The sequence below is a fragment of the Microcaecilia unicolor genome, chromosome 10 (genome assembly GCF_901765095.1).
Source record: "Microcaecilia unicolor chromosome 10, aMicUni1.1, whole genome shotgun sequence".
Classification (NCBI taxonomy): domain Eukaryota; kingdom Metazoa; phylum Chordata; class Amphibia; order Gymnophiona; family Siphonopidae; genus Microcaecilia; species Microcaecilia unicolor.
In genome coordinates this window covers 146,230,455-146,251,554 of record NC_044040.1, presented here as the reverse complement: position 1 = coordinate 146,251,554, position 21,100 = coordinate 146,230,455, and the positions used below count along the sequence as shown (strand labels likewise).

Sequence of the window (21,100 nt, the reverse complement as noted above, 5' to 3'; positions counted from 1 at the left end):
CGGTGCTCCCGGCACCGTGCATCAAGGAGGACCAATGCTTATGCTTCTTGGGCTTCCCCAAATGCGCAGCATTGCAGTCCTTTGGTGCCAAGGAACCTGTACATGCCTTCGGTGTCTGGTCCAATGCTGACTAGTCCCAGGGCCTACTCTCAAAGTCCGATGTCGAGATAGGTGGAGACCTCCTCTATGCTAGTGCATACCCAGTGGAAGCTGAAATCTTGGCAGTCATCAAGATTGATGCTTCTGGTGCAATGTATCGTCCATTGAGGAGCCAAAAAGCTCCTCCTGTTAAACCTGCCACACCTTCTGTATCCTCAGTTGTATTTTCAAACAGAGAACAAGAGTTAGGTTTGTGGTCAGGTTCAAGGCACCCGATGCACCAATTTTTAAAATTTATTAAAATATTTATATTCGGAGGGGGGGTTGGATAAAGGATCTAACAAAGTAAGTTGAAAGTAGAAGGTTCAAACTGGTTGTTGTTTGAATATGATGGGACTTAATGATTGGCTGTATTTATTACACTATATACTATTGATAAAAGTGTATACCGTTTTTCATAAAACTGATGAAACATAAGTATGTTGGGAAGGGGGGGTACTGTATTGGGAAACAAAAATTAACAATTTGTACAAGATTATGGTTGTATTATTTTATTGATGTTTAATAAAAATTGTTTAAACATAAAATATTTATATTCCGCACTATTGCCAAAGTTCTAAGCGGATTACAGGTTTACATACATAATAAAACAATTTATACAAATTTTACAACGGTACCACAAAACTCAAGACACACAATGATGTATATTGGTAAGTTGATTATAATCTACTTATCAATATACATCATTCTCACTGCTCCACTGCTAAAATATATCAACATCAAGGTTTTAATTTCTTTCTTAAAATAAGTCAAGACTTTAACTTCTCTCAATCGTTTTGGAATTTTATTCTATAACATTGTACCAACTATAAATAAAATTATGTTTCTGTATTCTTCCAATTTGATAGCATGATAAGAAATTACATCAAACAAGCGTTGCTCTCCTGATCTCAATGATTGTCTAGGTTGGTACAAATGCAATTTTGATGCCAGGACAGGGGACACTAGTCTATTTTGCACCTTGAACATTAAACTTAATACCTTGGAATTTAATTCTTTGTTGAACCGGTAGCCAATGTAATTCTCTCAATGTCGGAGTTATATGTTCACATTTAGATTTTCCTGCTAACAATCTTGCAACCGCATATTGAGCTACTTGTAAAGCTCACAATTGAGTCTTTTTTAAACCAAGCATTAATCTGTTACAATAGTCGACACAAGGAGTAATGATACTCTGAATCACTTTTCTAAAGTTATTATATCCAAGCAAAGTTAAAACATCTTTAATCACCTTTTGCACATGCCATTTTAAATTCAAATCAGAATCCATGATCTACCCCTAGATTCTGTATCTTATTTAAGATCTTAATAGTAGATGAACCAAAAACAAATTCTAAAGGCACATCAATATCCTCAAAACTAGAACGTAAAAGAATCTGAGGTTTTGCTACATTTAATTTTAAATGATTTGCTTTCATCCAAGTCTGAATAGATTGTAAATATAATCTTAACTTGTTAAAGGTAGCATCTATCGTAGTTTTAAAGGTTACCAAAAATTGAATATCATCTGCATATATCTTGAAATCAATATTCAAACAGTTCAACAATCTACATAAAGGCAATAAAAAGATATTAAATAAGACCGCTGATAAACATGATCCCTGAGGAATCCCTGTATTCAGATGAACAAAACCAGATTTATCATTCACTTGACTTATACTGAATTGCCTCCCATTAAGGAATGAACAAGCAAACCATCCCAACACAGTACCATCAATACCAATTGATTTCAATCTATTCAACAAAATGTGAAGCCACTGGGGGTCTTCTTGGACATTGAGAAAAGGGTCATGGCCAAATTGAACTCATCAATTTTGAACCAGAAAAGGAGGCAGTGTTCAAATTGAGAGTGAAGCTCCAGCCTAAAAAGGGGCCTAGCAACATGCAAAAAATAAAGGAAATTTTAAGGGCCAAAAAAACTAAAAAAAAAAAAAAAAATTAAAGGGAAATTGAAGAAACAGGTAGAAAAGAAAAAAATTATCTGAACAGACTGGAAAACCTGCACAGGAAGGCACTATTAGAAAGAACTGTGAGGAGAACACAATGATGTGTACTCCCTGCTCCGCAAAAAAAACAAAGACTGAGGGACCCATGCTCATACATCAGGTGGGAAGACACCAGCGCATGTGCGGTGGGACGCTACTTTCTCGCTAGTCAGCATCCACACTGGGCTCCGTCAGATGACGACACCAGCTGTGAGAATTCGACAGCCTGTTTTGTCCTCGGAGAATAGCCATTTTACAAATTATGAACAGGGGAAACAGGGGGCAGACATCTGTATGGCAGCATTGGTCACAAAGATCTCCATACAGTGCAGAGGGGAAGCCTAGCGGTTACTGCAGTGGACTCTAAACCAACGGACCCAGGGTCAAATCCCACTTTAACTCTTATTTTGTAATTGTGAGCCCTCCAGGAACAGAAAAATACCTACTGTACCTGAATGTACAACACTTCAGTAGCCTTCAGGCTTGCAGGTGGCTTATGTATCTAAGTACAATAAGTATTTGTTTGTTCCTGGAGGGCTCGTAATAAAAAAAAAAATAAAAGAGTTAAAGTGGCATTTGAACCTGGGTCCCTTGATTTACAGTCCACTGAGCTAACCACAAGGCTACTCCTCAGACTTGCTCCCTACTTTGTTAATAATGTCTATAATACCTGAAGCTATCATGGAGACAGCAACCACTTGCAAGGAGGTGTCATGCCTTAATCCCTCCAGTGGACAACTGCTCAATCAGAACACCTTTTTGTACCCTGGACGTTTCTGAAACATGTCTAAATAAGGACATCTTTCTTTATAGACTTGGATGTTTCTGCCGCTTCAGTAATCGTTGTTGGACATCCTAATACTGGGGTCTCCCTAGCCCTGTCCAAAACACGCCCCCTTGCTATTTAGATGTATGTGTATGGCAGTGTCAGACATCCAAATCCTGCTTTTGCAAAACTAGGATTTAAGTACATAAGTAATGCCACACTGGGAAAAGACCAAGGGTCCATCGAGCCCAGCATCCTGTCCACGACAGCGGCCAATCCAGGTCAAGGGCACCTGGCAAGCTTCCCAAATGTACAAACATTTTATACATGTTATTCCTGGAATTGTGGATTTTTCCCAAGTCCATTTAGTAGCGGTTTATGGACTTGTCCTTTAGGAAACCATCTAACCCCTTTTTAAACTCTGCCAAGCTAACCGCCTTCACCACGTTCTCCAGCAACGAATTCTAGAGTTTAATTACGCGTTGGGTGAAGAAAAATTTTCTCCGATTTGTTTTAAATTTACTACACTGTAGTTTCATCGCATGCCCCCTAGTCCTAGTATTTTTGGAACGGGTGAACAGACGCTTCACATCCACCTGTTCCACTCCACTCATTATTTTATATACCTCAATCATGTCTCCCCTCAGCCGTCTCTTCTCCAAGCTGAAAAGCCCTAGCCTCCTTAGTCTTTCTTCATAGGGAAGTCGTCCCATCCCCGCTATCATTTTAGTCGCCCTTCGCTGCATCTTTACCAATTCCACTATATCTTTCTTGAGATGCAGCGACCAGAATTGAACACAATACTCAAGGTGAGGTCGCACCATGGAGCGATATAACGGCATTATAACATCCTCACACCTGTTTTCCATACCTTTCCTAATAATACTCAACATTCTATTTGTTTTCCGAGCCGCAGCAGCACACTGAGCAAAAGGTTTCAGTGTATTATCGACGACGACACCCAGATCCCTTTCTTGGTCTGTAACTCCTAACGTGGAACCTTGCATGATGTACCTATAATTCGGGTTCTTTTTTCCCACATGCATCACCTTGCACTTGCTCACATTAAACGTCATCTGCCATCTAGCCGCCCAGTCTCCCAGGTCCTTCTCGTAAGGTCCTTCTGTAATTTTTCACAATCCTGTCGCGAGTTAACGACTTTGAATAACTTTGTGTCATCAGCAAATTTAATTACCTCGCTAGTTACTCCCATCTCTAAATCATTTATAAATATATTAAAAAGCAGTGGTCCTAGCACAGACCCCTGAGGAACCCCACTAACTACCCTTCTCCATTGTGAATACTGCCCATTTAACCCCACTCTCTGTTTCCTATCCTTCAACCAGTTTTTAATCCACAATAGGACTTTTCCTCCTATCCCATGACCCTCCAATTTCCTCTGAAGCCTTACATGAGGTACCTTGTCATACGCCTTTTGAAAATCCAGATACACAATATCAACCAGCTTCCCTTTGTCCACATGTTTGTTTACTCCTTCAAAGAATTGAAGTAAATTGGTCAGGCAAGGTTTCCCCACACAAAAGCCGTGCTGACTCGGTCTCAGTAATCCATGTCCTTGGATGTGCCCTGCAATTTTGTTTTTAATAATAATCCATGTCCTTGGATGTTTCAAGCACATGGACGCCCATTTCAGGATTTTGGAACATCCATATGGTTTGAAAATAAGTGCCATAGACATGCCTTTTTAAAAATAGACCCTTTCACCTCCAAATCTAGGCCATCCTCTTACTGGCTGTATACTGTAGAATACAGGATCCCTGTGCAGAGCTTGTGGCCATGCACTTGTAGAATACAGTATCTTTATGCGGTCTATGTAGCTGTATACCTGCAAGACAGAGCAGATATGCAGATCTTGTGACCATTTGCCAGATACAAGATCATTGTGTAAGGTTTGATTGTGTATGCACAGACTACAGGATCCCCCCATGCAGAGCATGTAGCTGTGTACCTGTAAGCTATAGAAGTCTTACACAGAGATTGTGGGTGTGTACCTGTGCAATACGATGATGTTGTAGTCTGATCACCCGAGATACAGCCATCTGCATACTGCCAAATACTGCAACCACTTCAAGGATTTTATCATCAAAGGAGGGTGCTGCAAAGGTCTGGAAAGGAAAACAGGACAGAAGAGACAAAGAGAATGAGGGAAGAAATGAGAGTTAAAGGGAAAATGCCTAAATCAACCATCCCAACATCTAGGACTCTGGGCAGAGGCAAATTAAACAGGAAAATTTCCAAATAGTAACTTTCACTTGCAAATGAGTTAAATAAAAAAAAAAAAAATTAAAATTAAAAAATTAAAAAACCCAGGCCTCCAGCCTTCTCACCATATTTTCAGTGTAACAGATACTCACATCATCTTCCTTGGTGCCTCCCCAAAAGTTGGTGCCACCTGCATAGCTAGGGATGTTCAGAACAGCAATTCCCTGAAGACTTGGCAGTGGGATTGGACGCCCATCACACTGCAGAAAACAGAAAGCAAGAAAAGAGGAAAAACAAGAGGTAGTCAGCAGGGAAAAAGAAAAGAAAAGAAAAGAAAGAAAGAAAGAAAGGAAAGAAAGGAAAGAGAAAATGAAGAGAAAAATAAAGAGTTAAAGTAGTGGTTCCCAGACTTGATCCTGGAGACACCCCAGCCAGTCAGGTTTTCAGGATATCTACAATCAACATTCATGAGAGAGATTTGCATGCAGTGAAGGCAGTGCAAGCAAATCTCTCTCATGAATATTCACTATCGGTATCCTGAAAACATGACTGACTGTGGTGCCTACAGGAGCAGGTTTGAGAACCACTGGGTTAAAGGAACAAAGGAGGAAGAGCAGACATATGCCACAACTTCAAACTGATTACTTTGAGATACTTCCTACACATGATTACTATATTAGTTAATCTTTTGAAATATATGCTTACCAGTCTGAAATTTAGAAATTACCAATAAAGAACAGAGTTTGGGCACAGTGAATGGAAGCAGAGGTGGTTAAAGCAGACAAGTATTTGGGCAGGTGACAGAAGTGGAAACAATGACAGAGCAGAGATGGTGACAAAAGACGAGAGTTTGGGTTGATCAGTAGAGGGACTGCTGAGAGATGGTTAGATTAAAGACATCATAGCAAGGCAGATTCTAGATATGGTGACACTATTGACAGGGTATATTTGGGTTGAAAACACAGATATAGATGATAAAGGGGCTATATGGTTGAAGGCCTGAAAGCAATGACACAGCTTAGGATGAGTTATTAAATCAAGGGGTATAGAAAGAGTTGAATGACACTGATGTCAAAGCATGAGTTGACGTACAGAGCATGCCAATGACAGAGGCTGCTTTAGTTGAAAAGGCTAAACTGAGAGACTAACCATACCACTAATAGAGAGCTTTAAAATTACAAGTAGCCTTCTCACCTCTAACAGCACTTTCTGTTCCAAGTTCTTGTAGGTACGGTGCAACAGTTCCTTGGTCCCCAGAACACCATACCACATCATGTTCTTTGTACGACTCCTGAAAGAAGAGTGAACATAAGAACATAAGCACTGCCATACTGGGAAAAGACCAGTGGTCCATCAAGCCCAACATCCTGTCTACGACAGCAGCCAATCCAGGCTTCAAGAACCCGGCAACCCCCCCCCCCCCCCCCCCCCAAAAGAAAAAAATTAATAATGTTCAATGGACTTTTCCCTCAGGAATCTGTCCAAACCCCCTTTAGACTCCGTAAGGCCAGCTGCTGTCACTACATTCTCCATTCTGTACTGTAGAGATCAACAAATGACACACAAAAGCAGCTCTGGTCTCTGGTCACACGCACTGGATTGTGAATTATGAAAGTAGTAATCAACGGTTGTGAGCAAATCTGACACCTGAGCAACAATCGAGAAGGAACATGCAAGTAAAGGTTAACCCCTTATGTTCTAAAATAACTTTATTTAATTGGGTTTCTTAAATCTCACAGTCCTGGCACCTATACCTGCATTTTTCAGGATGTTCATCTCGTTTGTTGTTAAAGTCCAAGGAAATTTTGGCATCCAATCCAATTCCAAAATAATTGTTCATGACACACTTTTCAGTGTAGCAGTCACTATAAAATAAAAAAAAATCAATAAATTTTATTTCTCATAGATGGTCTTTTCGCTGTATTGAAATGAACCAGGACTGATCACTGACAGATATGAACTCAGCAGGGCCTCCACCCTCAGCTCTCTCTCTGTTTAGATCATCAATCCACCCAGCATTTTTACGGGCCGAAAAAAACTAAAAGAAATTAAAGGTTGTCTTTTGATTTAGCCACAGCTGTTTTTCCTTCCAGGTCATCCAAAAAGCTGGGTGGACTGTCTGTAGAGCCTAGTCTGCTCCCTTTCTGTAATTATTACTCCTGGGAGAATTCTGCACAAAAAAGGTTTTTTTAATTCTGTGCAAAAAATTTTAAAACATTCTGCACAAAATATTTGAAAATCCTGCAACACTTTTGTCACAATAACACAATATAACTGCTCTCTTTTGAGCCATAATGAATTAAAATACAATAGAGAAAAAATGCTATTTAACTATGCAGGATTTTTAAGGCTTTAGGGCAGAATTCTCCTAGGAGTGCCATCATAGCGATAGGTCTTGGTTTTGAGGATTTTACTTTCTCTGAAGACATGGAGACCTAGGATTCTCACATGTGGGTAACACGATCCACATTGCACGGTCCGGAGCTTGTGACAAGCTTTTACAGAGCTCTTTGGAGCATGAGTTGCACTCCAACGCGCATGCGTGAATGCCTTCCCGCCCACCACGAGAGCACGGGACCATCAGTTGTTTTTTCCGCGGTGAGGAATAGACACATTTTTCTCTTCTCTCCTCAAAGCTGCCGGTTCGGTTTTCTAACAAGAGCTTCTTTTTGTGCCTTCCTGGTTTCTCTTTTACTTTATTTTGTACCCCGTTCGCAGTATTCTTCCTCCTTTCCCTTATATTTTTAGTTTATTTTCCACTTTATCTAGATTTCCTTTATTTTAACGCGCTCAGTAGGCTGCATTTGGAAATGAGCTTCGGTCAGGTTCTTCCCTTCATTTTTCTCTGGTGCTTTGCCCCTTTTTCGGCACCATCGAGTCATTTGATTTAGCCACAGCTGTTTTATTTATTTATTGCATTTGTATCCCACCTATTTGCAGGCTCAATGGGGCTTACATTGTTCCTTCATGACAATCGCCATTTCCGGAGTGAGAGATACAGTGGTATTACAGTAAAGGTCTTAATTGATATAGTAGATTGAGCAGTCAGGTATAAGGAGTGCATACTTGGAATAAGTGGTAGGGTGGTATTGCGTTAGAGTTCGTTCGTGGTAGAGTGAGCCTTTGTAGTCAAGTATAGAGAGTTAGGTTTTATTCAGTTCAGGCTTGGATTTTGTGATAATGCCGTATCAAAACCTCAAAATATGTCTATAAAGCAAATATTGTATTTCAAAACATGCTCCAAAATAAACATCCAAAAAACCAACAAAATCTTTTCTGAAATATCATCAGTCACTTAGCTGAGACAAATAAAACCGACTGCAGTTCTACAAGGAGCCCCATGTTGTAATTTGTATCACTTCTTCAGGAGCTATAATTGCAGTCAAAAATCTGATTCATTCACTCAATGCCATCAGACTCCATGATGCCAATGATGCTTTGTTGGAATATTGTATTGTATAATACTGCATTGTTTTGCCCTACTATGCCCTATAAAGCATTATAGAATATTAATAGAGAGTATTTTTGGTGAAGGTACATTATATTCTCTCTGTACAGATTTGTGGTTTTTCAAGTGTCTTCAGATTACAGGAGGCAGGGTCTACCGGGGGACTTTACAAATTTCTCTGTGAATGATTTCTCTGTTAACCAATAGGAGGATCACATAAATTAACAAAAATTGCTGTTCTGTTTCAAAGATGTTGTAGCTAAGGTCTATATTAATGTTTGAAGAAATCTTCATTGAAAACCAAAAGGTAGGAATAGTTACAAGAAAACCCGAAAGACAATCAGTCGCCACAATAACAGATGAACAATGTCTAATTTAAGAAACTAGTTTGGAAATTAACACTCAAGGGTTTTTTGCAATGATGCACTGGAGTAGCCTTATGCAATCTTTCAGTAAATATTGCTGGGTTTTATTACACAGACAAAAAAAGCAACACTGGGCCGTCAAGAAAAAGATAATAGCTGTCCTTTATTGTCACAATAAAGGATGGCTATTATCTCTTTCTTGAAGGCCCAGTGTTGCTTTTTTTGTCTGTGTTGTATACTTGTATGCTGTACTACCCTCTCTTTTGTTGCTGGGTTTTATTACTCACAAATAATCTGACACACAAAAAGAAACTGATCAGCATTGCTAACTTTGTCATTAATGGGTCATTTTAGTAAGCTGCGGTAAGCAGTAACGCATTCTTACTGCAGGGTAAAAAGCACTTCTGCAGGGTACACTCAGGCATCCCGTGGTAGTTTTGGGATTGGTACACACTTCCTGTGTGCTAAAAAAAGAGATTGTATTTTTTTTTACCACTGGGGGTTTGTTGGGGAGGGGGCAGAAAGTAGGTGTGTACTGTGGTAATCAGTTACTGCATCTACATCGCCTAATGCTAACCAATTAACGTGGTTAGTACATGACCCTTACCGCCTAGAAAATAGGTGTCAGCAACTGCTCACGTGCTAATGGCCATCAGCTAATAGGGAAATTAGCATGTGGCTATTGGAGTCACGTGATGCCTGCTACCTGAGAGGAAGTTGACAAGAACAGCTCCTGCAATACCTGCTGAAAACTGCTTAAAATCTAAGAACCCATCGTCCCGAAAACCCCTAGCTAATCAGCTGATGTGCCCAGGGCACGAGCGGACCTCGTTGTGAAGCTCTGGGGGAACGGCGATACGAGGAATACCCACGAGGGCACAAAGTAAGGTGATGACCCCGCAAAGGCCAGGTATTGGGAAAATGGTGGAACCTCAGCGTACCCAGATGCAGAGCCTGACTGTGCTGCAGACAACTGAATGGGCGCAGGTCATCGAAGGCCAGTGGCTTTAAGCATTGTACCCGGCGCAACAGGACCACCTCTGGCAAAGACACCCATTCTTGGTGTCTCCAGTGTTTGGGGCCTGACCATACCCCTTCTGTCTTCGTATGAAGAAAAGAATACAGTTGGCCAGAGAGGCTCAAAGAAAGGAACTTTTTGGAGCCAGGTCCAAAACCTTGACGTCGGTGTCGGCATTGGCATCAACGTCATCAGTATCGGGTGTGTCAGTCCGTATGGCTGTGAGACCCTTAGACACAGACTGACCTTGCATCGAGTGGGTCTCCACCTGCCTCTACGCTGGCTGCTATGCAGGCCCCACGGGACCGATCAGCATTGGACCCAACCCTGAGAAGTGAGGCAGCGAAGTGAGGCACGGAGGAAAGTCAATGCCAAGCATCGGAAGCATCAGCATCGATTACCCTCGACACATGGTGCCAGGAGCTCTGGGGCACCGAGGCATTCCCCGGCACCTGAGAAGTGTTGGTGACGGGAGGTACACTCCCCCTTCTTACAGGAGGTGCCAATGCATGGGTCTCCAGGCTGCCAGGACCACACACCCGCTTCAACCCCACAAGTTAAGCAGCCTAAATCTAAACCGACGCCCCAGCTTTTCCTGATGTCTGCCCTCAATGAGCACCTCCGGTCCACACATTCACATCTCACTACTGCCTTGAGCAGGATACTCGACAAGACAGTTGATTTGGACAGACAGTTCTGCAGAATTTGTTTAGGGTCTAGAGTCCAACTCCACTCTCCTAGGCCCGTTTAGTTCTTTTCCAGGCTGCACTCTCACTCAGATTGTATACAGTTTCAGGTTAATCTGTGTTTGATTTCACCATTGTGTGGTCCAATTGACCAATGGTTATTGTTTCAGTGAGCCTGGTAGCTAGGGACCCCACATGTGAGAATCATAAGCCTGCTTGTCCTTGGAGAAAGCAAAGATACTTACCTGTAGCAGGTATTCTCTGAGAACAGCAGGCACTATATTCTCACATACACTCCCACCTCCCCTTGGAGGTGTCTCCTCTTTTATGCTCTAGTATTGTACTGATGGTCCTGCGCTCTCATTCAGAGTTCCCATCCATCTTATTCCTATTAGAGCTTACACCCTGATTCAAAACTTCTTCCTACAGTAAATGAAAAGGCACACACAACTCTCAGCCTATAGTCATATATACCCTGACCATCTTCTGTAAGGAAAGCACCTCTGTATCTTTTTAGCCTGGGAGAAACAATAGTGCCATTTTCTCATTTACACTAAAGCAGAACTAGCCTGCACAACCTTATGTTATCAGCAATACCCATTGTGCTCCCTGCCTAGGTACTCACAGATTCTCAGGCTCTGAACTGAAGGGATCTGCGCTGATCAACAACCGACTGATGACAGAACCGCCGGGAAGTGATCCTGACATTCCTGCATGGATATCTAAGGGGTACAACAAGGAGAGGGGTAAACTGGTAGCAGTTTTAGCCATCACTGCCCTTGCCTGCAGTAGAAAGAAACCCCATTTTCTAAGATCATATAGCACTGACCATTTTGCCATACAAGAATAAGGCAGATATATTTAGAGAAGCTGATGCTCTTTGACATTGCACACAGGGAAAAAGGCAGTGCTCATCAGTTGAGCCCTGACAACCTCTCCTATGCTGGCCTAGATTTGTTTTCTCGGCAGACTTGTCTGTATGGATATTCTGAAGATGAGGAAGTAGGATACACAGAAAAAAAGATATTGTAGGTATCACATTGCCTCAGAACTCCTAAATTATAAGTCTAGCTAATGCTGCTTCTCTGGCCAGTTGGTTATATGGTTTGGTTTAGTTTATCTTATTGAATGTGATTATTCATTTACATTATTCATTACAAAGATCTTGCAGCCATGCACAATAAAATATCACAATTACAATACAATTAATATACAACTAAGCCCACCTTTCCCTCTCATACACAACCCACTGCACAACATACCTATGATACACAGACTCATCAAACCTACTGTACACACAGCAAGGATTCCAATTTCTTTTTTCAAAAATCTACATAATTCAGCAAAGTTGGGAGTAGTTCATTTCATAGCGTAGGACCTTAATACATAAAGGACGTTCACCTAATAATTCCCAAATGTGTTGTTAACATAGGTAAAGCAAACGAGATGAGCACAACTGCCTAGGATGACCGTTTTTTGTAAGCAGGAACCAGTGTGTGGACCCTGTGTGTATAACTTTTGCAGGGCTGAGGACATGACAGCATCTCAAAAACATAGGACTATCCTGGAAAAATCTTTATCTGAAGAGGGTGTCAAAGCACATGGGAGTGTGTGAAGGAAGGGGGAGGGACTCACTTGGGTAAAGAATCTTTGCGTTCAGCATTGGTAGGATGTCTCGGTTTCCTGTCTGAGAAGGAAGTGATGCAGAACTGCCCAGTGACAAACTTCCTTTGGTGATTAACTTTTCACACGGAGACTTGGATACTAGAAAACCCAAACAGAAAGAGAACAAGACTGAAAAACCCTGAGAAACACCAAGAGGCTGAGAAGAGAGAATCATGGCAGGGGCACTATAGGTAAAAAAAAAAAAAAAACCTGGTAGAAGCATCAAAGGACAGAATCAGAGGCCTGGCAGGACGGAGAGATACAAAGATAGTGGCCTGACAGAGGCACCAGAAGCACAAGATACAGCAGCACAGAACCAGAGACAAGGACAGAGGTATGGAAGTGGTACTGTAAGAACAGACAGTTGGTCTACTAGGCCAATCCAAACACAGGCAGTGCCTGGTAGGACAATGGACTGGCATGGGCACCAGAGATTTGGCTTTAACTGTAAAGGGATGTGGACTACATTCAAAGTTCATTCCACTGAAGGCAACTGTGGAAGGGATAATGAATCCATGTGAGGGAATAAAGAAGTTCCGTGTATTTCCTGAAAAAAGCAGGGAGAGATGCCAACTACTTCTGGTCACAGGGCATTGTGAGACACCCTATTTCCGTACCTTTCCGACAACTTCTCCCTTTTGAAATTGAGTCGTTTCCACTGTGCGATGATGTCAGAGAGGACTTCTCATCACGCTTAAGCTCCTTTTGGCTCTCAGGGGACAATGTCAGGATGAAGTCCTCTTGTTCTTGTGTTTGGGCATTCTGCTCATCAACAGCTGGACATTGGGACAGAAAAGACAGCAGAAAAGTAATGTAACCAATCAGGAGCCCAGCAGAGCTCAACACGCAATATAAAAATTAATTAGGAATACAGTACAATCCGCTTAAGTGCAAGGGTCTGGGACCAAAGAAATACATGCAGTTAACTGGAGCGTGCACTTAACCATTGTGACCGAAAGAAGCTTGAAATCTGATAAACACATGTACTGTTTATTATACGTACAGTATACGGTCTCCGTAGTGACCCAAAGACGCTTGACATCTGATAAACATATGTACAGTACTGTTTATTATACATACAGTATATAGTCTCCGTTAACTGACGTTATACAGTCTCCGTTAACTGACGTTAGGCTTACTTGAAGTAATCAGTCATAGTCCTCTGTACACTATTGTGTCTATGAGTTCCATAGACTACGTCTGCCAGGCGGTAAAAACTGTCATAGCACTGACATCCAGTGGCCTCCAGATAGGCCTGCATGGTGTTGAGACTCTCCATAGCCCTTAGAAAAGTGACAGGAGGTTGTTGAATTTCGTCAGCATGTGCCTCGCTGCTCATTTCATCATCTGTTTCGGCTTGTTTGAATGCAAGTGTTCCATCAGGAATCGCTTGCCAGCAGAGACCGGTTTCATCAGCATTGAAAATGTCACGAGGTGCAAACTCGTGCAAGATGGTAGGAAGAACTGAAACAATCCAATTTTCAGGACCAAAGTCATCAGCGTCTTGTTTTTCACCATGCTGTTTCCTGAATTTTATGTTGTTCCTCTCCTTCCATTTTTCCAACCATCCAACAGTGGCTTTGAATTCAGTTAGTCCAAGACTTTCAGCTAGCTGATTAGCTTTCTCCATAAGCAGTGGACCACTGACAGGAAACTGTCTGCTCCTGACTTGAGAAAACCACAAGAGATGAGCATCTTCTACATCCTCAGCTTTTCCCGCTCATTTACGTTTCCTGTGTGGATTTGTATTGTTTTGCCAGTCTTCCAGAAGCTGATCTTTCTGCTTCAAGGTATGTGAAATTTGACTGGGATTGACCCCATATTCTTTAGCAACAGATGCTTGACTTTGTTTGTTTTCTAATTTTTTTAAGAACTTCTATTCGTTCAGCCAGTGTTAAAGTCTTATAATTGCGCGACGATGACTCCATTGTACACTCTAACAACTTTCTTTCGCTTATTCTAACAAATTAACTCTCATTGGTTACCGCCTGTGGCAGGTAACCAATAAGATTTCAAATTTATCGCCCCTTTGTCACGTGCCAATCGGCTTCCATATTCCGTGCATGCGCTAATTCTAAGAAATTAGCTCTCATTGGTTACCGCCTGTGGCAGGTAACCAATGAGATTTCAAATTTATCGCCCCTTTGTCTTGTGCCAATCGGCTTCCATATTCATGCGTGCGCTTATGCGGAGTCTTTCCTGCAGGGGAGCGGTCTTAAACCATTCATATAAGTGAATCTTGCACTTATCAGCGGTGCGCTAAACCGAAGTTTGTCTCCACAGAAATTGATGGTGCCAAAAACGGGACCGAAGTACGGCATGCAGTTAAACAGAGCATGCGCTTATCCGACATGCACTTAAATGGAGTGGGAACAGGCAAACTATAAACACAAAAAAAATTTCAGGGGAACAGCCAATGCTTATATTTATGTGGACAATTAATCTGTATAACTCTATGTGGCTTGATAAAATGCTAGCATAACTTTATACAGTTAACTTATTCATATAACCCCCCCCCCCCACCCCGTTTACTAAGCCGTGTTAGTGGCTGCTGCTCGGCAATGCCAACACAGCCCATTCAAAGAGAATGGAAAGTTATTACTGCTATTTACATCACTGTATCTGAACAACTTGAAACAACAATCATTACTGTAAGCTACTACAATTACTAGCCTTACTCTGCATTTGTAACTGACCTTAGGAAAACCAAAAGGCAGGGAGATACTACATGAAAAAGGGCTGTCTCATGAGTCCAGAAGTGCCAAGACTCTAGAACAGTGTCAGTGTTAAACCTAGGTAAGCCAGCTACAATTTGTTTGTACACCACTCTGCTAGGCTGGCCTGTTACTTGGGTCTCTGGGTCAACTGTAAAGCTCTGTGGGACTCACACAGGTGCTTAAAGCCTGATGTTTCTAAACGAGGCAGGGCTGTGTTGGTTCTGTCTCACCCAGCCCTGGTTTGCCTTCTGGAAAAAGAAAATACTGAAATTTGCAGACAAACTCTGTCCAAGTTATCTTAGGAAGTTAGAACCATTTTGTTGACTGAAATCTCTTTTAATAAAACTACAATACTTTTAAACACTTCTTGAAAATTCCAGTCTGGCTTCCTCACAGTATACCTGCTCTCTAGTTCCTTTTTATATAAGAAACAATTAGTATTACACAGGAAAAACACATCCTTTTAACAACAAATCACAAGAAAGCCTAGGTTTATATTGAACTAAGCAATTTATTCAGAAGGAAGAGACCTCAGCAGCATGCAATCAACACCGTCATAAAACTTTCACTTTGACTAATTGAATTTGCTGCCTTGAGCGATTCCCATGTCTTTCATTGGTCTTAAAAATCTTGTGTGTTTTTGTTGTTGTTGTGATGCACACAAACTTTCCCAAAATCTGTGAAAAATAATAAAATGAGCAACTATCTTATAAATCAAAACAGAAGTCCCAACAGAGACCACTCATTCCACTTTCAGTGTCTTCAGGGGGCAAACAGTACTCAATTCTAAGGAAAAATTCACTAGTGCATCAGAGAATCCCCCCCCCCCCCCCCCCACACACACACAGTTTGTGCTTCACCCACCCTTCTAGACAAAGAAAACAAGAAATACTTTCTTACCCCCTTGTTTACTAAGCCGCTAAGCCGCGCTAATGCTGACAAAAGTTGTCCAACCTATAGTTTGGGAGCAGGAAATGCAGCCCACCAAACATTTGTGTGTGACCCATCAGCTGCTAAAGAGAAATGGCTAGCTTCTTATTTCTAAAAACTGGGGGGGTTGGCTCCGCTAATCTTGCAATGCACAAGATTAGGAGAGTCAACCCTCGAATTTCCATATGCAAATAAGGAGCTTTGAAGAGCAAGCCAGTTGAAGCAAGAACACTCTTGTTTCTGTTACCCCAAGGCAGGAGGAACAGCAGGTGAGTCATGTAAGCAAAGACCACCTCCCTCCCCCTTCCCCAAAGGAGGAAGAGGTAGTGAACACTCATCCCTCTGATACAGACACATTATATTATTCATGCACCTCTCAAACACTCAGTCTCACGGTTAGTGCAGTAGGCTGAGAACCTGGGGAACTGAGTTCGAGTCCCACTACAGCTCCTTGAACTCCCCATTGTCCCAGGTACAAAAGCTTGTGAGCCTGCTAGGGACAGAGAAAATACCTGAATATACTATGTAAACCGCTTTGGTTGTACCACAGAAAGGCTGTATATCAAATCCATTATCCATTACTGTCAGTACTTATCTCCACTTCTCCTGGCCTCAGTGCATTGTGTGTCTTATATTGGAACCTAGGTGCCTAACTTCCTACAAAGTACTCAGTTATAGAACTGCCTACTATATGTTCTACCCTTCTTTCAGCAGCCTTGTCATTATGAAAACAAAATCATGCTCCTAAATAAGATACCACAGATACTTAGTCACAAAATGTATCACTTATTTGAAAAGTAGAAATCAGGGAGGCGACGTATACGTAAACTATGCCACGGTACAGCATTTCCCCTTCTCTTCCTACACACACTAGGGTCCAGCATTTCCTCTTCCCCTCCCTATCTCCTGTTCCTTCCCCTTGTTCTGTGAAATGGATCTTCTCCCTTCCCTTCTCAAGCGGCTGCTGTCACCCTACCTCTTCCGGTACAGCTTCAAAGGTGTTCTGCACCAGTATGAGGCCTTCCAGTAGAAGCCCACATTCAAACACTGCCATGTTCCACCTTCCCCCTCACATCACAGGAACAAACATCAGCAGCAGCATTAGAACCATAAGAAATGCTACCTTTCTCAGCATGCTCTATGATTTGCCTGATGGCTTTCTTTAGACTATTGGCTCTCAACATGAGCTGCTCGCGGGGCCGAAATATCTGAGGACGGGTGGTGCATGTGGAGCCAGAGGATCGGTCACTGGTGGAATCAGTGGTGCTGCTGGAGATCTCCCCATCTTCCTGCTCTTCAGCAATAGTAGGAGGGGGGTTTGGTAGGCAGGAAGAAGCTTGAGACTCATCATTCAAGGTTTTCAACAGGGAGTCCAACTTTTCCTTCAAAAGAGAGCACTGCACAGAAAACCAAAAACATACAATCAGAATACAGACAAGCAGTAGATCACATAGAGTGTAGTCCAAACATGACATGCTACAGTCAGAACATGTATTATCAAAGCTATGGGAGCAGGCCAGAGCTGCCACCACTTGCCAGAAATGTATTTTCCTTGTGCCCTGAATATTATCCTCCAGACAAAAGGAAGAGTCAGCAAACAGGGCTTCTTAATTGCTGTTGCTGCCAACTCCTCTGTGGGGTCCTGTAGTTTCATGAGTTCCACCAGCCTCATGCAGTTCTGATTTCAGAGGAAAGACAGCCGAGGAGGCAGCAACAGCAGGTAAGAACTTGCTCTCTGACTCCTGTCTGCTGGAGACCAGACGAGTGGTGACAAAGGTGATTATCCAGATCTGAGAATGAGGAGTTAGTTACATGATTATGCCAGAACAGTTTGGGACATGAGGGGGTTTAAAAATGAGTTTTAAAAAATGTAAGAACTGTCATACAGGGTCAAGTCCAAAGTCCCACCAAGCCCAGTATCCTGTTTCCAACAGAGGCCAATCCAGGTCGAAAGTACCTGGTAGAATGTTTATATTACATTGGGGAGTGGGGCAACATGTTGAAGAATGCTACAGAAAACTTGACTGTATTTTTATCCACTTAAGTGGCAATTTTATAAATGACCCGAGTGTCAAACAGCATTTCATGCACTCAAGGAGATCTTATAGAATTGCTCGGGGGTCTGTGTACATAAAGTGTAGGCACACAGACACACAGCACCTACTTCAATGTGACATGTGCACAGATGTTCCCAAAGGTGAGGAATAGGCACAGCAGGAATGGGATCGGCACTTATGCATGTATTTCATGAAATACATATATATACACAATCACTCCTGCCTCAAAGCAAGTATAAATATATGCAACTACTTTCCCTAGGATAATCTAATAAAGAAACACAGGTACATATGTTGCTTTTATAAAACAGGCACATCATACATAGTTTGACAGCCTAGGCAGTCTGTTATAAAATTACCCACAAGGGGGGTGGGAATTTTCTAAAAGACAATTTTCACTGGGCAGTGTTAGGCAAGTTACTATATATATATAGTAACTTGCCTAACACTGCCCAGTTATATAGCGAAGATACTTAACTGTAGCAGGTATTCACCGAGGACAGCAGACCATTAATTCTCACATGCCGGTGACGTTATCCACGACACCCAGTGCGGAACGCTTTTATAGCATAATATATCTTGAAGAGCATGCAACAGCGCTCCCACCACACATACATGACTGCCTTCCTGCCCGCCACATTGTGCAGAACCATCAATACAGCAAAATAACTATATGAAACAACTCCAAGGGGAGGTGGGAGGGTATGTGAGAGTTAATGGCCTGCTGTCCTCGGAGAATATGTGCTATAGGTAAGAATCTTTGCTTTCTCTGAGAACAAGCAGGCCATGTGGGAATCCCAACTCATCGAAAACAATCCCAGGCTCATCAAAAACAAGAACAGCAGGACAACTGGAACTTGCAACGGCAAGATCAAAATATTAATTAACCTGAAACTATATACAATCTTTGTGAAACTGCAGCCTGGAATAGAACAAAATGGCCCTAGGAGGGTAGCGTTGGATTCTAGACCCCAAACAAATTCTGCAGAACTGTCTGTCCAAATTAACTATTGCATAGGGTATTTGCTCCTCAAGGCAACAGTGAGATGTGAATGTGTGGATTGAAGACCACATTGCAGCCTTGCACATTTCTTCTATAGAGGCTGACCTCAAGTTGGCTACCGAGGCCACCATGGCTCTGACATTATAAGCCTTGACATTACCCTCAAGAGTCAGCCCAGCCTAGGCATAAGTGAAAGAAAAGCAATCTGCCAGTCAATTGGAGGTGGTGCATTTCGTGATGGCAACCCCCATCCTGTTGGGATCAAAAGAAACGAAAAGCTGGAAGGACTGTCTGTGGGGCCTAGTCCCTCCAGGTAAAAGGTCAATGCTCGCTTGCAGTTCAAGGTGTGCAGTGCACTTTCGCCACAATGGGTATGAGGCTTGGGGAAAAATGTTGGAAGGATAACAGACTGATTTAGACGGTACTCCAAAACAACCTTAAGAAGGGACTTGGTGTGCGTGCAGGGAACTAGTCCGTTATGATGAAATTTCGTGTAAGGTGAATCTGCTACAAAGGCCTGAAGCTCAGTGACCCTGCGAGCTGAAGTAACAGCCACCAAAAACAAGACCTTCCAGGTCAACTACTTCAGATGACAGGAATCAAGTGGCTCAAAAGGACCTTTCATCAGCTGGGTGAGTACAACGCTGAGGTCCAATGACACAGGAGGAGGCTTGACAGGGGGCTTTGTCAACAGCAAACCTCTCATAAAACTAACACCTAGAGGCTGTCCAGAGATAGGCTTACCTTCCACATGGTGATGGTAAGCACTAATTGCACCAAAGTGAACTCTTAAAAGACTTGATTTTAAGACCAGAGGAAGAGAGGTGCAGAAGGTATTCAAGCAGGGTCTGTGTAGGGCAAGAAAGAGGGTGTAGGGCCTTGCCCTCACACCAGATGGTAAACCTCCTTCATTTGAAAGAATAACACCTCTTGGTGGACTCTTTCCTGGAAGCTGGCAAGACCCTGTAGACAATTTCAGGAAGATGCAAGGAAACAAATTCTAAGCTCTCAACATCCAGGCTGTGAGAGATCCCCCTTCTGCATTATGAGGGTCAGAAAACATTCCAATCTCTAAGGTTCTTCAGAGGATAACTCCAGAAGAAGAGGGAACCAGATCTGTCTGGGCCAATAAGTGATGATTAGGATCACGGTTCCCCTGTCTTGCCTGAGTTTCAGTAAAGTCTTCCTCACAAGAGGGATGGGAGGATACGCATACAGAAGGCTGTTCCCCAGTGGAGGCGGAAGGCATCCAACGTTAGTCTGTCGTGTGCTCTGAGCCTGGAACAGTACTGAGGGACTCTGAGATTGAATGGCGTAGCAAAGAGTTCCACCAAGGGGGTGGTGCACACTCGGAAAATCTTGCTGGCAACGGCCATGTTGAGTAACCACTCATGTGGTTGCATGACCCTGCTCAGTCTCTCAGCCAGACTGTTGGATCTGCCAGCCAAGTATGTGGCTCTGAGAACTATCCTGTTCTGTACAAACTCTTGGCATAGAGGGTATGATCCGGTGTCTCCCTGCTTGTTGGTGTAATACATTGCAACCTGATTGTCCATTTGAATGAGTACAATTTGGCTGAACAGCCAATCTCTGAAAGCCTTTAGTGTGTTACAGATTGCCTGTAGCTCCAGAAGGTTGATGTGAAGATCCATCTCCTGGTCTAACCAAGCACCTTGAGTGTAAAGCCCATCCAAGTGAGCTCCCCACCCAGGTGGGATGCATCCATCATCAGCACCTTCTGAGGATTAGTAATTTGGAATGGAAGTCCCACTATCAAATTGGAATGAACCATCCACCAGAGGAGGAGCTGAACCAACTCCGACGTCAACTCGATTACATCCGCCAGGTTCCCGGAGGCCTGACACCACTGGGCGGTTCTCATGTGAAGAGTGGAGGCCATGTAACCTAGTAATCTCAACATCTGCCGAGCTATGACCTGCTGGTTGGCTCAAACCAAATATCTCTTATTTGTCCTGTTTGTCTGTCCTACTTAGATTGTAAGCTCTGTCGAGCAGGAACTGTCTCTTCATGTTCAAGTGTACAGCACTGCGTACATCTAGTAGCGCTGTAGAAATGAT

The 21,100-nt window shown here is 42.6% G+C and overlaps 1 protein-coding gene across 1 annotated transcript in view; it reads right to left on the bottom strand.

The window, feature by feature from the left end:
* DGKD (diacylglycerol kinase delta) overlaps nt 1-21,100 on the bottom strand; it is a 327,912-nt gene that overhangs the window by 47,698 nt on the left and 259,114 nt on the right. Inside the window, 8 exon segments of the mRNA XM_030217200.1 lie at nt 4,923-5,036; nt 5,286-5,393; nt 6,328-6,424; nt 6,888-6,998; nt 11,276-11,372; nt 12,286-12,414; nt 12,933-13,091; nt 17,086-17,359. Of these exon segments, the coding sequence (XP_030073060.1) occupies nt 4,923-5,036; nt 5,286-5,393; nt 6,328-6,424; nt 6,888-6,998; nt 11,276-11,372; nt 12,286-12,414; nt 12,933-13,091; nt 17,086-17,359 (1,089 nt within the window).